Raw genomic sequence first — 17,080 nt, 5'->3', positions numbered from 1 at the left:
GGAAGACTGAAGCCCGGCACCATCGTTTTATTATAATTTAAAATGTAATTATAAAAGGCTGATTTGGATGTAAATATCGCCATTAAACACATGAAAGGCGAATCGAGATTTAAGAGCCTCAAATCAGCAGGTAAATATTTCAGCTAAACGCTCTTCCTGCCATCTGAGATGCCAGAATTAAGGAAGGGCGGTTCACCGCCGAAAAAAACCCAGCCCCAGCTTTAGAAGCCAAAGGGATCAGGGACAACATTCCTTTTTTAATCTTAAGGGAAAATTCTATCACTCCCTAAAAAAAAAAAAAAAAAAGAAGAAGAAGAAGAAGGCTGTTTCACTTTGTACATGCCATGCACACATTTCCAACCACAATAATAATCATTACCTCGGCTGCTCACATGTCTGCTCAGAGAACCAACCTCTCAGCCACCCATGGAGCAGCAGGCCCGGCCGGCGGCTCAAGGGCTGGATTACTGCAGCCACGCGGGTTTCTGACCCGTCCGGAATCCGGCGCCAACAAGTCCGCCATCCAGAATCTCACAGCGAGACCCTAGGGCATTTACTTGTGGAGCTGCCCCAGCTGCCTGAATAAAAGCCCGTGTCAGAGGGTTTTCTGCCTCATGACACACCGATCCAGCCTTTTCCACTTCGATTTTACCAAATCTATACCCGTGGCCTCAGACGTTGTTTCGGTCACCCCCAAAAGAGAGCTCTCTTGATGGCATTTCTGGGGGGCAGGTCAGAGAGACCACAGCGAAGCAGTTCCAGGATCCAAAAAAAAAAAAAAAAAAACCCACCCCAAACCGAAAAACCCCAAGTAAAAGCAGTTTTAAAAAACGAAACCTCATTTTTAAAGCCAAATGTTATCATTTGCCAACAAAGACTTACGGGTGAAGGGGAAGCTTGGGGGGGAGGGGACTCTCATCCCTCACCCCCATTGGGGCCACTCCCTCCCTGGTCCTCACCCGGTTCGCAGGGGCGTCCAGACTGAGGACCCCCTTAGTTGGCAGGGATCCCAGGCCGATTCTCTGCCACAGCCTTCCCCACGTCCCCCCAACACCAGGGAGACGTTCTCAGTTCTGGCCCCAGCCGGATCAGTTCCTCCGAGTCCCTAACGTGAGCCTGGGAGCCGGGCCCTGCTTCTTAGGGCGCCTTCCTGGCTGCGGGAGGCTGTGGGTTTAGCGAGAACGGGGCTGAACGCTATCCACCGCGGCAGAGCAGGGAAGAGGGAGACGGCTGGTGCACAAGCCTCAGAGTGAAATTCTGTTCATTTTAGTAATTCAGAAGACATCCATCCAGTGCTAACTCTGGGCCAGTTTGTCAGGAGTTACAAACACCCCCTCCAGCCAGGAAGGGTATTTGAGGGCCGGCGTGTGGCTTCACCACGGCAGGCCAGGCTCTCTGATAACCTGCACACTGCTCCCAACTGCATCGGACAATGGGCTTTGGGAGGAGCAAAGGGCCCCAGAGAATCACAAATTTGTCCGAAATCGCTCTTGATGGCCTCCTCCTCGGAGGATGGACCCTTCCTCTTAAGAGTCCCGGTTTTCTTCACTTCCATTCCAGGATTACCTGCCCCCCCAACCCCCCAGCAGACAAAGGCCCATCGGGTCTGGCCCATGGCAGGGCCCATCCAGCTCACCATCCGAAACCTGGAAACCTGGCTACCTTTCTGGTGCTTGCGAAGGCGCCCCCGCAGCCTTGCGAAAGAGATCACAGAAGGAAAAAATTAAACTTGAGAAAGTTTAGCCTCCACTCAACAAAGAAAGCCAGACGTTCTCACTGAATTTCCAAGAACCATGGGTCAGGGGACTTTCTTTTTTCCCTTTTTATAAATCTCCGTCCCTGACTGGGTTCTCAGGGCCCGTGACACCCAGAAACTCGAGCTCCGCCATCCCAGCCAACGGGACACTGGTCAGCCCTGAAAATAAGTATTTCATATAAAAGATCCATTGTCTTTGCTTGGAGACAGTTGTTGCGTTTTTCCCCTCCTCTGCTCCGTAACATCAGCAAGCGCAGCCGATGCCCAGGCTCCTTTCTCGTTCCAACAACTTGTTTTGAGAAAGGGCCATCTTGCTGGGTCTTCCTGAACCATCAGCTAAGAGAGAAAAGCCTCAACGAAGCGTTCTGGGAAACGTATGCTTGTATGCGGCCAAAGAGCAATTAGCTCATCAGTGGTGAAACCCTCCCACCAAATCGCCCCCCACGTTGTCAGCTCCAATACTGGCAGCTGGTGTGGCCACTCTGGACCCCCGAGTGGTGATGGCCTGCCCTCATGCTTCCCCTGGACCCTGAAGAGGTGAGAGGCACAGGTCAGACCCCGGGGTCAGCACCCAAGTGAGCTCCGCAAGTGCCATTCTGGGGGGAGGCTCCACTCCTTCCTCGGTGAACACGTCCCAGGACCTCACGGGGCCCTGCTCCCATCTAGTGTCCCCAGTGCCTCCGAGCCAAGTCCCCGTGACAAGGGAAGCCCGGCTCTGCAAGCTTCCTGGCATTCCACCTGAGAGAAAACATCAAAGTTCACCTTGCACCACCACCTGCGGGGGGGAGGATGGGAGGGGGTAAACTCGTAGGTGTCCTTTCGGGTGAAACCAAAACTGAACTCTCTGTTTCTTAGAAACTCAAAAATATAATCATCACCAGCGGTAAACATGGCGATTACCATTTACAACACCAGCACGCTTTATGGCGTCCCTGCCACGTGCCAGGAACCGTGCTTTGTGGGGAGAGCGCTGTCTGGACCCTCCAAACGCCCCTCTGACGTTGCTGTCATTATTCCTGTGCTAGGGCTCAGGGTACAGGCCCGGGGCGCTAAGGTGCCTTGTCCAGGGTCACACAGTGAGCCAGGGGCAGGGGCCAGATGGGAGCTGCCCGACGGGAGCCAGGACACCCCCCGCCCCCCGTTGGTGGGGTTCCTGCAAGGGTATTCTCCCTTCTCCCCAAACATCCAAACATGCAAGCACACCCTCTAAGCCCAAGGAAAACCAAGCACGATGGTTGTGAGATGTTTTCCTGGCTGGCCTGCAAGGGCCTCCCTCCCTTCCCGGACACTGTCCCTCACTAGGAGCACACGCTGGTTTCCCTGGACACCAGGGAGCACTTGCTCAGGCCGAGGGCCTGTCAGGGTGGCCAAAGCCCTCGGGCCCCTCCCTCAGCCCCAGGGGCTGCCTTCCCGTCAGGCCTCAGCCACACCGGGGCAAAACAGGCCCCAGCACCCTCCTGAGGACGGGAGCAGGCGAGACCGGTTCGCAGACTGTCCCATCAGGTGCAAACCACACAGACCCAAAAAGTAACCCTGCCACAAAACTCCCCGCTGTGCCCGTGGAGCCAAGCACAATGCCATCTGCACCTGCTCAGGTGGTATGTGCACCCGGGCTCCAGTGGCGGCCTCATCACCATAAACTGCCTGTGCCAAGCAGCCGGACCCCACCAGCACCCTGGACACCCCTCACCCAGGATCTGGGGCTTCAAGCGGCCAAAGGCTGGGCATGACTCAGCCCCAAGCGCAGGCAGGGAAAGACCTGGGGGCCAGCCCTGGTTTAAAACAAAAGCAGAAATACCAGGGCCATCCTCCCACTAGCCCACCTCAGTCCATGAGACCCTGTCCCCCTGCTTAGCACATTCTATTCAATCCAGAAGTGACAAAAAGCAGGCAGGCGCTAGTTCATTTTCAGAACCTCGACTTTGGTGTGGATATCCTCAAAACTAAATTTTGCCTGGATGGGATATCCCAACATGGTAAGAAGCCCCCCCCCCCGGGGGGGGCCCAAGTCTCCACTGGAACTGGGCTGGCTCCACGGAGCAAGGACAAAGGCAAGACCGGACGGCGTTGGTGCCGAGGCCGTGCCTCCGTCTGGGAGGGTGGGGTGGGGGGAGCACTGTTTACTAGAGACTCTCAACCCCATCACCCTCCGTGTGCCAGGGGCACACTGGGGCCGGGGAGATGGGCCTCTGGAGCTTTGGCAAATAGCCAGCCCCCACTAAGTGGCCCTGGGGGTGCTTCCTTGGATGCTCAGGCCTTTCCCTGCTCCCATAGGCCCGTGAAGAAGCAGCGACGGATACCCCTTGTTTGGGGGTCAGCAGAATGCCACACCTTCCTGCCCATCACGAGATATGTCACAGGTCATCTGTGGACCCGGAGAGAGCATCTCCCGCATTTTGCAGGCGAGGGTCGGCTGGAACTTGAGCTTTTCCTGATTACGAACCCGGTCACTGCCAATGCCAAGCAACAGCTCCCGGCTGGAGAAGCAGGCCTTCGGCAGCGGCAACCCCGTTCCTGAGATCGCTCTTGAATGTCCCACCCGGGTTTCACGTCTGCTAACTGCCTCTGATAGAGTCATAAGTAAAAATTCAAAACGTGGGAGGTGAGGATGTGGTATGGGAGGTGGGGGGCATAGCGGCTTAGCAGAAGAGACAGCCCCGGGTCCGGTCCCCAGCACCTAAGCAAACTTTCAGCCTCTGTGCCCGGGGGTTGGCCAGATCTCAGTGAAATGGTCTCCTCTTTCCTCTGGGTTCTTCCCTGGGCTCTAGGGAACCAGGCAGCCTGGAGTGAGGCTGTTGTCAGGCAGGCCTGGGCTACTCGGGCCTCTGTCCACGTTCCCGGAAACATGGCCTTCAGGTGCCAGCTCACAACTCTGGGGCGTTAGGGAAACAGGGCCCCCCCTGCCCATTATTTTGTGGTCAAAGCACCCATGAAGGTTCGCCAAACCACATCAGTAAGATGGGGAGAGCAGAGGGGAAATCGCACCTGTGATAGGATGGTATTAAAAAGCGGCCTTAATCCCGCCCCCCCCCACCCCCAGGACGGGTTTCACTTTAACAGGATAGGTACCCGCGAGTACAAACATGCATTTTAAAATCCCAAATGGCTAGAACCAACGAACTAAAATAAAACGAAGACAGTGCTGGCCTGCAGAGACCGCCCTGGCTTCTGAAACCCAACTTTGAAGAAATTAATTTCAGCGTTACCTTACAACCCTGTAATTACGGCAAACACGCATTCCTTCACCCATTTCTTGCTCCCCACAAACTCCCCAGGGCCGCCGGCTGGGCCTGTGTGTGAGCCACCTATAAAGGGGGATTTATTACGAAAAGTTATGAGTTGTTTTTCGTTTTATGCCACCATAAACAAGAGCCCCACACAAGGGCCTTTCACTCAACCGGCCCGGTGGCCGCCAATGCTTGACTGCGGGCCCCCTAAGTCGGCTCTCCATAAATGCTTGACCAGCAGGAAAAAAAAAAAGAAGAAGAGGCGCTTTGGTTGGTTTAGTAGAAGGGAATGAAAGATGTCAATTTTTCAAAAAGGGATTGTAGCTTCCAGATAACCCTTCCCAACACATTACACCTAAAAACAGATGCTTTCTCTTTTTTTTCCTATTCTGCTGAAGATACCTGCTAATGCTATTTTATGTGTCCAACAAGATTCTCTCTGGCAAATGGTCCACACACCTGAGATCAGAAACTGTACTTCACAAATCACAAGTTCCTGAATTTTAATGACGGCCGTGGAGTTCTGGCCAAGCTGGACGAGCTTCAGGTTCAAGAGCAACCTCCCTCCCGGGTCTGTGGAAGGCCGGCCTGCCCTACAGGCTCTTCTTAGAAATCTCTTCATTAATATTTAAATACTCACTACGTAGCGAAAGTGAGAAATGCACTTACCATCCTCAAGAGTCGCCCGAACCCGATCGTGACCCGGGACGCGCAGGTCGACTGCCCTGCCCTTGGCGGAGGAACGCGCCTGGACGCAGCCAGCGCTGCGCGATCGTGCCCACACGCCACAGGCCCCGGGCCGTGGGTCTGAGTCCTGGGTCCCGAACGCTTCCCTCCTTCACGCGTGTAAACCGCAGTCGCAGCGCGGGGCCATCTCCCGCAACTCTTCGCAGGGCGGGACGGCCCCGGGACGGAGAGACAGCCGGCCGAGGCGCACCGCCAGGCCCCACTCCCCAGGTCCCGCAGCGCGCCGCGGCTCCTCTCCGGACTCCAGCTTGCCGGTATGGAACCACCGGACCTCTCCGAGGAGCGGCCGGCAGAACCCGGCCTCCGCGTCCGCGACTAGCGCCTCGAGGGACCTTTGTCCGGGACGAAAACGAAAGCGCGCCGGGCCGGGGGCGCCCACGCCCTGCCGCGGAGGTCCGGGCCGCCGCACTCCGCGACTTTCTCCAAGTTCACGTGCTTCCCGGGCGGGCGGGAGGCGCGGGCCCCAACTTGCAGAGCCGGGCCGTCGGGCGCGCTGAGGGCTGCGGGCGGGCTCGGGGCGGCCCCGGGGCGGCCCGGCGGCGCGGGCCCGGCACAATGGGCGCCGCCGGGCGGGTGGGCGCGGGGACAGCGCGGGCCCGGCTGCAGCGCGGCCGCTCATCTGGCGCGGCCCGGGCGCCGAATGCGGCGGCGGCGGCTTGGCACAGACGCGCCGCGCGCCCGGTGCATGCTAATGGCCGGCGGCCGCGCCATGAATTATTCAGCAGCGGCGCGGAGAGGGCGAGCGCGGCGCGGAGGGCGGCCCGGCCCGCGCGTCCCCCGCCGCTGCGAAGCCGCGGCGGCGACTTCCCAAACTTTCCCCGGTCGGCACCGAGGATGCGGCCCCCGCGGCGCCTCCGTCCCCGCCCGAGCGCGCCGGCCGCGCTTCCCACGTTGCCGCCTATTTTATGTCTTTTGTCTCGGAGTTGGCACCTGTCCCAGAGAGCGCGTTTCCCTGCCCACCCCTTCGCCGCCGGATCGGGGCGGGGGAGGGGGTACGGGGGACCCGGAGAGGAGGGGACGGGGAGGTGGGGGGAAGCAAGGCGCCTATGGGCCCCGCAGCCAGGAGAGACCTCCCGGGGCCAGCGGCCGTGCCCGCGCGCCCGGGCGCCTGTGTTCCGCGGGGGAGGTCAAGGCTTCGGCTGTGCCCGGAATACCAACGAAGCCTCCGAGGGCCCCCCGGCCGTGCCCGCTGCGGGCGAGGACGGGCCGCGGCCCCTCCCCGACTCCCCCCACCCCCTCCGCCGCGCACCCTCCTCCCGGGGCCGGCGCGCGCGGGCGGGGCGGGCGGCGCGAGCAGCGGATTCGCCGCCCGAACCCCGCGCCTCGCCCCGCAGCCCCGCGTGCGCGCCCCCGCGGGCACGCCACCCCCGGCGCTCCCCGCCGCGCGCCCCCGGCCCGCGGCCCCGCCCGCCTACTGGCGCGGTCAGGGGGCACCGCGCCGCGAGGACCCCATCCGCCTCCAGCTTCGCGCCCTGGGGCGGCGCGGCTACGGGGGCGGGCAGGCGCGAGCCCTGGCCCCTGCTCGCCCGGCCGCCCTGGCACCGAGGCGGCTGCCGGAGCGCGCTCGGCGGCTGCGTTCCGAGGCGCCGGCTGCCATGATTGCGGGCAGCGGGGCGCGCGCGCAGGCTCGGGCCCGGCTCGGGGGACCCCGGGCGGACCGACGGTCTCCGGCCTGCGCGCAGAAGCGTGCGCGCCGCGGACAGCGGCTAGGGTCGCCGGCTCGGCACTGCAGGGGCCAGCGTGTGCCCCGGAGCTCTAGACGAGGTCCTGGGACAGGGCTCGGGGTCGACGGCGGCGGCGGGCTTCCCTCAGGGCAGGGTGCGCGCCAGGGCGACCCCGCGGCGGCTTCGCGGACAGCGCTCGTCCGGCGGAGGGAAGGGCGCGGTGCCAGGTGTGGTGGGGGGCGGGGTGCACGGGATCTGGTGAAGTGGAGAGGGGCAGCGCACTGAGCCCAGAGATGGAGGGGGTGCGCAAGGTGCCTGGCGGAGGGGAGGTGCCCTCAGGGTGCCGGGAAGGCGTGGGATGGCGGGGGCACCGTGCCCAGGGCCGCTGCCCAGCTCGGAGCTCGCTCTCTTCCTTCCCCGCAGAAACAACTTCCTGCTCCCCTGGCCCAGGGCGTAGGAGCTGCGGGGAGAAGTTCTAGGCCGCAGCTTGGCTCTCTCGGAGCTGACTACCCTGCAAGACCCCGTGGCCGCGCGGTTCCTTCCCGCGCCCCCCGCCCCCGCCCCGGGGGTCGCGACAGGCTGGGCTCCAGGGTCCCGACGCTGGTTATAATGCTAAGGAGGCCGCAGCAGCTTTTCCTGCCGGCTCCGCAGGGGCGCCCAAGTGGTTTCCCCGCAGAGAGGCCGGCCTGGGCCTCTGGCGCTCGGGGACGACACCGGTCACTATGCTCGGACCCCCTCTCCCTGTCCGGGCATGAACCTCTCTGAGAGCCAGATGGACCTGGCTGTCCCCGGACGCCCGCGACGGGGGCCCAAGCGGAACAAGGCCTCCTGGGCCCCATCCCAATGTCTCTCTGTGCCTGTCTCCCCCCCCACCCCCCAGCCGGCCTTGGCATTCTAACCAGTGTCCCTTGACGTCACATCTCGCCATTTCTGTCAACCAATTGAAACTTGCTCGTTGTCATAAAAATATATATACTTTTTATGCCATTGGTACATTCAAAAGTTCCTCGTGTGCCCTGCTTCCCAGGAAACTCCATTCCATATTGGATTGGACTGCCCAGAAGGGGGGAACTGGCTGCCTGAGGCAGGGCTGGGCTGGGGCAGCTGGAGCAGCCCTGCCAGGGCCTGGGCTGCCCCACCGACCCAGTTTGGAAGTTCTCTAGACCCCTATGACCTTGGCCTTGAATTGTGGCCGGACGACCCCCATGACAAACATGGTTTTGTGGGGAGGGGAAAGGTCCAGGACACATCAAGGCATCTTCCGAAATGGTTCTCCTGGGTGTTAGCCTCTGACTATGGCCTCTTTCTAGGGACAGCTTTTCTTACTCCTCTGAGAAAATGGGCGTTTTATAAAATGGAGGAGAAATGTTTTCCGGTTAATCTTTTCACCGAAACGAAACGCTGACCAACTTTCACTTTTCACAGCTGCTGACAACAGGCGGAGCAGAGATAGCCCAAGCAGGGGTGGCTTCACAATGGGGTGGGTTTCACTCTTTCCCCGAGGGAGGTCCAGGGTGGCCCTCCCAGACTCAAGGGCTGTGGGGTCTGGAGCTGGAAGCCCAGGAATTCTGGGTTCCCACTCCCTCAGAAAAGGACGCCCTTGTAGCGGCTTGAGTCGGGGGAACGCTGTTGCCCACGTTATAGCAACACGGCAGGACAGTCTCTCCTGTCTAGCAGAATCCTTGATAATTTTCTTCCCTATCACAATTCGCGGCCCTGACCTGGGCTGTGGGGTAAGAGAACAGGTTTCTACAAGCTGAGTATGTGCAGGGCAGTCCCAAAATGCCGCCCAGAGCCCTCTAACACCTCCCTCTTGCTCTGGCCACACCGAGGAAGAACCCAAGCACCAACTGCTATTACACACCACTCCTCTTGTCCCCCCATCTCTACTGTATGGTTCAACTGCTTTAAAAAACACATTAGACATTCTGTGACTTAGCAACTTTGGGGACTCCAGAACAACAAAATGTTTTTAGAGACTGGCTGAATGCAGACACCTAAACACACTATGTCTCGGGCCCTTTTAATACCAAATCTTGTTTTTCCAAAATAATGACCAAGCTCGGTTAATGATCGAACAGGGATTTTGAAAATAAATATATGGTTACTATTTTCACACAAAACCGTTCCCAAGTGTAAACGCTGGAGATGTGCATACCTTTGTGATAACGTTCACATACACGCACACGCACACTGCATCCAACAACTGCGCTCTAATCTATTTATAATCACTTCCCTAAGCAGTATAAATATTATAACTAATGTGATATATGTTTTGTGATTAAATTGGTGGATTAAAACATTGAATTTAAAAAGCCACAAAGAAAAAGAGATGATCTTACATTACGCCACTTACAACTTTTGTTCCTTTGGCACAAATACAAATTTGACAACTGTATCATTACTGAAGGCGATGAGCAAATGCTAGCATATTAGCTTTGTAATTTTCACCTGAAATCATTGTATAATCATACCAACTTGCTAACCTTTTTATTAGCTGATTTTTTTCTTGCTCTCACACACAGTAATAAGTTAATTTAATGCCATTTTCCTCCTCTCAATTTTTATTTGGTAAAACAAGAAATTGGATGAGTCAGAACAATACTTGAGAACGCACACTTTTTTTTTTTATCCCCTCTATACTTGGCAAGGATTTACATATAATTTGGTTGCAAATTCAGAAATCAAATTCTGCTTTATTCAAGGAAAATAATAGCACTCAGGTAATTCCATTGGACATTATTCAGGTTGGTTTTTTAAAGTCTTTTTCCAACTTGCTATAAAATTACATTCTTCAAAGTAATTAATATTAAAAAGTATGCTCATATTATCAAAAAAGAAACCTAGAAGATTTACTTTGTTGGTGAGTGCTAACGATGCACACAGTTTTCCTTGAAGAAGAACGTGGTCTGTGCCTGTGGGCCACACCAAGCCTAAGGTCAGATGCTCGAAAAAATAAGTCCTAGGAAGGCTCTCGATATACCAGGATGTTTATAGTATCAGACTTATACAGTTACTTTTTCCTGATTTCTCCCCAGATCAGCCTAATGCGAATGCAGCTGGTGACTTCCTGCTCTGCCCCTGAGCCCCTGTGTCCCCGACTCAGCCTCCGGCCTCAGAATAGCTTAGGAAGGCCGTGGGCACTCCAGTTTACTCTCTCTTTTCTCAACGCAGTGACTTTCAATAGTTAAAAAAAGTCAGTATCCAAGGCATTCCAAGGACTTAGTAAACAGATGCATTTAATCTAATTAAAGCAAGCGGGATGCGTGTGAGTGAAAACTTACATTTTCACTTGGGTTTTGAACATTGAACTTGCACACTCAAGAATAATGATGTTTTCAAAGCTGGCCCAATAAGCTTGAGATTGTCAGAGCGTGGCGGCTCCTGGGTAAGATGCCCCTTCTTCAGTCATCCCAGACAATGTGCCCTTTCGGGGGGCTACTGCGAGACTCTGGGTCCTGCCTGTAAAGGGCAAACCAGGCTTATGATTTTTTTTTCTTTTCTTTTTCTTTCTGTCTTTTTTCTTTCTCTTTTTTCTTTTCTTTCTTTTTTTTTTTTTTTTTTTTGTTGTTGCTTTTGTCTCAAAGTAGTCTGCCAGTTTGGGATTCCATTTCTATCTGCCTATTTCGTAATAATGGGTACACATCTCTACGCAGGCTTTATTTGTACGCTCTGATTTGCGCACAAACCCATTGGCATCAATTTACCTTGGGTAAGCATTTTTTTTTTTCTTACGAAGATAGTTGAGGAAGGGGCGAGGGGAAAGAAGCCTGCTAGTGTACCTACAGGTAAACCAAGGGAAAGATCATTGAGTGAGGGTCTCGGGCTGGGTAAGGAAATGTGAGCAAGCACAGAAAGGATTCCTTCCTTGCAAACATAATGAAGCATTTTCAAAATCTTTTGTTTTCGTTCACCCCATTTCATGTCAACCTTGGCGTTAGTTCACTAGCAACCGAAATAAAACTCTAGCTATAGGATAAGCATGTTTGAGAAAGAAAACAGAGGGCAGAACTCTATACTAGCAGCCACCCCCCCCCAAAAAAAACCCAGCATGCTGGCAGACCATTTTTGTATCTTCTTTCCTAAAATATATATATATATATATAATATACATATAATATATATATATATATAAATACCCACATATATATGGAACAGACTTAGTGTGTCTGCCCCGACGATCAATAGCATGCCCCATGCTCTCTCCTGACTGATGGGTAGTAACTCCCTACCTATGTATTCACATGTCTGTTTAGAAACATATGAGCAGCTGTTTTGCAATATTCACCACACTTTAGAAGTCCACACATTCACCTTTCATGATGCGTTACCTGTGTATGTATATTAAAAAAAAAAAAAGTCTAACAACGCTGAAAGCACTCTTAAGAGGTTTTTTTTTTCAAATAAAAGGAGAGCATAAAACAACCAGAAGCCTGCAATAAATATGTGTTCGATCACATATTCATATATATATATGTGAATATACTGTATATAATACATACATGCTGGTATCAAAAATTTCCCCTTACAGATGAAGAATCACAACGAATCTTTTTCATTCCCAAGTAGTAACAACACAAATCAGAAAAAATGAATTAAGGATGACAGGCCAATACCCCTGGTGATACATGTATACACCAAATACCAAAGTGAGGTCCTCAGCATTATATAAGGAATGAGAGAGAAAAAGCATAGAACAAACTAAAGTTTTTAAAAATCAAAATTAACTCTCAAAGAGAAGTGGGCACTGAATTTATTTCAGTTGTTCAATTCTGCAATCTCTAAAATGGAATCATCACCAATTGGGAAATTGACACTTTCCTAAAGAATTTAGCGTGCCACGTATAGCAAATTTGTATTAGCAATTAAAGACAGATTGGAATTTGGAATTTAACAGTTTCCAGTAGACAGAATTATCTGTTTCCATGAAAATGAAAAACCATCAGAAAATCTGAATAGAATTTCTCTCCCCAGATATCCAAGGAATGCCTTCGTTTCAGTTGAAAAGCCTTGATTTATTTGAAATATTTTTGCATCTTATCGATCCTTCATATGGAGCCTGAAATAGTCATTATTTCAATAACTACATAGTCTTTTTGAATCACATCTAAGCAGACTTTAGCTATTAAAGATTTAAAGCAATTTTAAACTTTAAAAACTGTCACATGTTTATTTTTAATTTTTTTAAAATACTGCTGAAAGTCAGTTCAATTTTTTTCTTTCCCCCCAATGAAAGAACTTTAGTATCATTTCTTAGCCATACAGTTCCTCAGTGAGCTAGGTAAATTATAAGCCCTTAGAATAAAGAAGAAGAAAAGAAAGGAAATAAATCCTGATTTAGAACTCAAAAGGCTCATTGTTAAATTGCAAAGGACAGCAGGAACGTGTTTTAAAATCAAGATTTCACAGATCCGTTCTTTAAAATGATTGCGAAGAACCCAAGCTGCCTGCACAGTGATCACATGCAGAATGAGGGATTTTTGAGAGGACAATTTCAAGTTGTTTCAAATTTGACCACAGTGGTCTTACTGAAAGACTCCCATTTTATTTTCTTAAAATCTGATATGATTTCACACAACACAGGCAAGTAATTTGCTTTATATATAACGACAGTTTCATTTTCCTGAATGTGTCTAAATATCATAGCTTTTAGGTCTGGTTAACACAAAGACAAGGTTAAAGCTGAATTTTTCACATATGCCCTTTCTACAAAAAGTCAAGAAATGTTTTAGCTAAATTTATCACTGCAGGACAAGATAATATTTAATGGCTGCAAAGAAAAAATACTCAAAAAGAAAGCCGATGCTTTTGTTCTGTTTTGTTTCTTGCTATTTATAGAGCAACTTTTGGTGTAATTCCTAATATTAAAAGGACACGAAGTTCATTTCTCTTAACCAAAAGAAACTGGTAATGTAAGCAATCAGGTAAGGGGTGGCATGGATCTTGAAAATATGAGTCGACATAATTTTTACACGAGGAACCTGTATTTTAAGAATCTATTTCAAAATAAGGAGAGATGTGCACAGGCTTGGTTCTCCACAAGGCTCCCAGGGCTCGTGCCTTTGCTAATATCTTTCCATTAACCAGTTTTTCAACTCTGTATTCTAAATTTACTATGCGATCCAAGGTGGCCCCTTTTGCATCTTCTTGTCTGGGAGGAGTGACTGCCGCCACCTTCCCGCACGCTGACAACCCGAAATTGACAGTCTCTCACACGTAGAGCGTTTAAACTTCCAGGAGGGCTCCAAGGCTCACTGGGAAACTTCCCCCACTGGGAAACTTCTCTCGCTGGGAAGAAAAAAACTTCTCAACGCACACCTGGATCTACAGATTCGGAAAAACTAACCAGCTGTGGCCAAAAACCAAAACACTCAACCACCCGAACATGGTCTGCAAGAAACACAGAGCCCTTTGACGCCACGCGAAGACTTGTAAATAAAATAGCTCCAAGGCAGACAGGCTGAATGAGCCTCTTAAGACAGCCAGTTGGTGCCTCAAAATTTAAAATTAGAACATTAAATGTTAACAACACGAGGATATCCTGGGATACGTGTGCGCGCGCGCATGTGCATGCACTTGCCTCTGTGTGTGTGTGTGTGTGTGCACATGCGTGCGTATACGTGTATATAGGAATACAAGTTTCGCCACCTTACAGCTTGGAGCTGATTCGAGGTCCTGCTGAAGAGCCCCTAAACCAGGCAACGGGCCGGCCGTCCCCGCATTCACTTTGGGCCACTTCCTTTTTCATTACACATGTGCAAAAACCCAAAGCCAGTGAAAACATAACCTGCTGTAGATAACAAGGACCGATCTCAGATACAGAAAAGTCTTTGCCTGGAATAAATTGTGATTTGTGGATGGCAAAGCAAGTTGACCTCATTCTTTGTCATTCGGACAAAAGCGGCAAGGCCAGTGTTGGGGAGTGAGGCAAGGGGCTGGTGTGCTCTCTGCACCGGCAGCTCTGGGAGCCACGGGGGGGCGCATTCCTCTGAGAGAAGGTCACGTTTTGTGGGCTGGGCTGGGGTTTAGGCCCCGCAGACCCTCACCCTAGCCAGGCTGGGCACGGCTGCAGACGGAGTCTGGGCTTGGACTTTGGGATCAACACTCAGGGCTCTCGGGCGCCCGGGTCAGAAGGAGGAGGGTCTCTAGACTGTCAAATCCAATCCCCCAAATTGGGGGCCATCTTGGTGTCCTGTCCAGAGGCCTTGAGGGGACGAGGACGTTCTTTATCTTGCTCAATTTCTCACCATGCTTGGCCCACACGTCCTTCTTATGGCTAATGCAGAGGGTTTCGATACCGTTCAGGTCAACAGAAACAGCCGGAGCCTGAAGTCCGGGCCAGGCACCACAGGAGTTGCTAGGAATTTCAATCGTGAAAGAGCAGCCTTATAGTACAGGGGTTTTCCTACGCTAATAAGGATAGCACCTCGAGTGTGTACAGCAAGCGCTTCATAATTTACACAGTGTTCTCTCCTGTCTCTGTCTCACGGGATCCTCGCAACCCAAGAGGAAGACAAAACAAAAATTATCATACCTCCCTATAGGTCAGGGAACCTGAGGCCCAAGCGGGTGGAACAGTGACTTGGCCTGATAGCGCACAGACCTGGGACCCTAAGGCACACCTGCCACTTTGTTATTTTGGCTTTCTTTCTTTTTTCTTAAACATCACCACCCACCTCTTCCTACTCATACACACATAGGCTTATTTTATAGGTAAGAACAGTTCCCAGGAAAAACAGAGCCCCATTGAAATCTGGGTCCCAGAACTGCCTTAAGCTGGCCAGCTTTGGCGGTCCCCCACCCCTGCAGCCAGATTCGGTCATCTGAGGCGTCCACCCTTCCCAGCCAGGTGCATCCTGATCTCCCCCTCAAATCTGGGCTGGGATGAGTCTACCTCCGGTGTAAAATCACAGACACAAGGTTTGCCGCTGGGCCTGCCAGAGTTCTTGTAACAAAGCAGCCTCACCTGAGCTCAGGGGTTGTGATGCTCTCTGTCCACCACCCTTTCTGCCGGGGGAGGGGGGCGGAGGGGGGCAGCATCCTGACAGCAGGGTCTCCCCCGCCATGCAGCCAGGATGGCTCGGAGCCCCACCTGAGCCTTCCCCCTGCTTTCTGCCCTCTGTGAACCTAGCAGGCCCATGCCAATCGTTTTGATACAAAAGGCCAAGCAGGTGACCAGGAAAATCTCCAAGTCTCACATCAGCAAGGAGCACTGATGCCTGGCTGCCTGCAGAGGGGCTCGCTGTGGCAATTCTGTCCGGGAGGGTTGGCCAGGGGCCCGGGCCTAGACATCGGTATTCTGCAGGGGCACACATATGCTGTTCAGATGAACTTATTGCTCCTGAGAACAGAGAAAGGACAGGTGGGTGCTGCGGTGGTGGGGGACCGACAAGGAGGAAGGGGATAAAGAAAGAGGAAACTTGGTTCTTTAGGAAATAGTACTAGGGAAGGTGAGCCTAGCAGGGCATGTCTCCAGGGGGCTTCCCTTTCCAGCAGAGATCTGCCCACATATAGAAATGTCCTTAGCACCTGCCTCGCTCCCAGCTCACATGCATGCAGGGCCCCCCACGTCAACTCCATCCTCACAACAGCAAGGCATGGCCCGCAACTCTAGGACACCAAATCTTCCTGAAGCCAAATTCCAAGCAGGAACATTCCACCCCACAAACAACAAGCTCAGAAACAAGCGTAATATTTTAAAGAGTCTCCCTAGCAAAGCCAAGCAAATGCAACTATGAGATGAATGAGGAGTGGGCCTCATTCATCATGAGCAAGAACTAGAGGCCACTCTGCTCCTCTTCAAAGGCAGAGCCTCCCAAGACTCCTTCCTCTTTTCTTTCTGCACCTCACTACAGGAGAAAGTGCTTTTTTAAAAAAAAAAAAAAAAAACATAAAAATCTCAAAAAAAAAAAAGTTACAGGGAACTAAGTCTCAAAAGCCTTTGGGGGATAAAAAGTATAACTTTGTCCAGAATTTGAGGGAAAAACAAAGAACACAGAGGACATGGAATGGCTAAGGCCCGACTTCAGCGTCAACTGCCTTCCTAACCCCTCCGCACCCCCAGGCTTACCTAGAGCTACCCGCAGACTCCACCGGGGCTGTGAGGCCTGGTGGGGGACAGAGCCCACGAGCCGGAGAAGGGTCTGAAGGTTCCCATTTTCCCGCGCGTGGAACTCGGAATTCTGCTTCCCTGGATCTCCTTTTCTTTCCCACCTGCCGGATTCCCGGCAGAAATAAAGAGCAAGAAAGAAAAACAAGGCACAGTAAACCTCTCCTCTCTGCACCTCCACCTAGCCTAAAGGGCCCTGCCTAGAGATGTCTCGTGTTGGGGCGCTGAGGCCCTTCCCCCGTGGCCGTGGTGGCCGCCTAGTGTCTGTCCGCGGACCAGGCTCATCGGCCACCCGGGGCTAGTCTCATGCAGCCCCGGGGGCCAGAGTCCGGGCTGGGTGCGGGGACACTACGGTGCCCGCACCAGCTCTGGTGGTGGCTTGGGGAGGCCCGCGAGCGCCTCCACCAGGCAGCCCCCGGGCTCGCAGCTCAGGACCGCGGGCCGGGTCCGCGCTGGCCGGGGCGGGCCCGGGCGGCAGCGGTCTGGGGCCCGGGGCCCGCATCCCGCGCCGAGCAGAGCCCTTAGTCTGAGCCTGCGGCCGGGTCGACCTGGGGTCCGCAGCGCGGCAGGGCGGGGT

At 53.2% G+C, this 17,080-nt stretch overlaps 1 protein-coding gene and 2 long non-coding RNA genes across 3 annotated transcripts in view; 1 reads left to right on the top strand and 2 right to left on the bottom strand.

Moving 5' to 3' along the window:
• Positions 1–5,690, bottom strand: part of LOC118551517 (uncharacterized) — a 40,231-nt gene extending 34,541 nt beyond the window's left edge. The window contains exon 1 of the long non-coding RNA XR_013449378.1: positions 5,653–5,690. This is a non-coding gene — a long non-coding RNA (uncharacterized LOC118551517). The remainder of the gene's footprint in view (positions 1–5,652) is intronic.
• A 945-nt stretch (positions 5,691–6,635) lies between these two features.
• Positions 6,636–8,396, top strand: LOC144382425 (uncharacterized). The gene is made up of 2 exons (XM_078076739.1): positions 6,636–7,621; positions 7,818–8,396. The coding sequence occupies exons 1-2, from the start codon at positions 6,636–6,638 to the stop codon at positions 7,849–7,851; spliced, it is 1,020 nt and encodes a 339-aa protein (XP_077932865.1). The 3' UTR covers positions 7,852–8,396.
• Positions 8,397–10,070: 1,674 nt separating this feature from the next.
• Positions 10,071–16,928, bottom strand: LOC144382426 (uncharacterized). The gene is made up of 2 exons (XR_013449379.1): positions 16,465–16,928; positions 10,071–10,856 (listed from the first exon to the last, which is right to left on the bottom strand). It is a non-coding gene; the product is annotated as an uncharacterized LOC144382426 (long non-coding RNA).
• Positions 16,929–17,080: the final 152 nt, after the last annotated feature.

The sequence above is a fragment of the Halichoerus grypus genome, chromosome 6 (assembly GCF_964656455.1).
Source record: "Halichoerus grypus chromosome 6, mHalGry1.hap1.1, whole genome shotgun sequence".
NCBI lineage: Eukaryota > Metazoa > Chordata > Mammalia > Carnivora > Phocidae > Halichoerus > Halichoerus grypus.
Note: the sequence above shows the minus strand (reverse complement) of the source record. Positions and strands in the feature narration are given on the sequence as shown.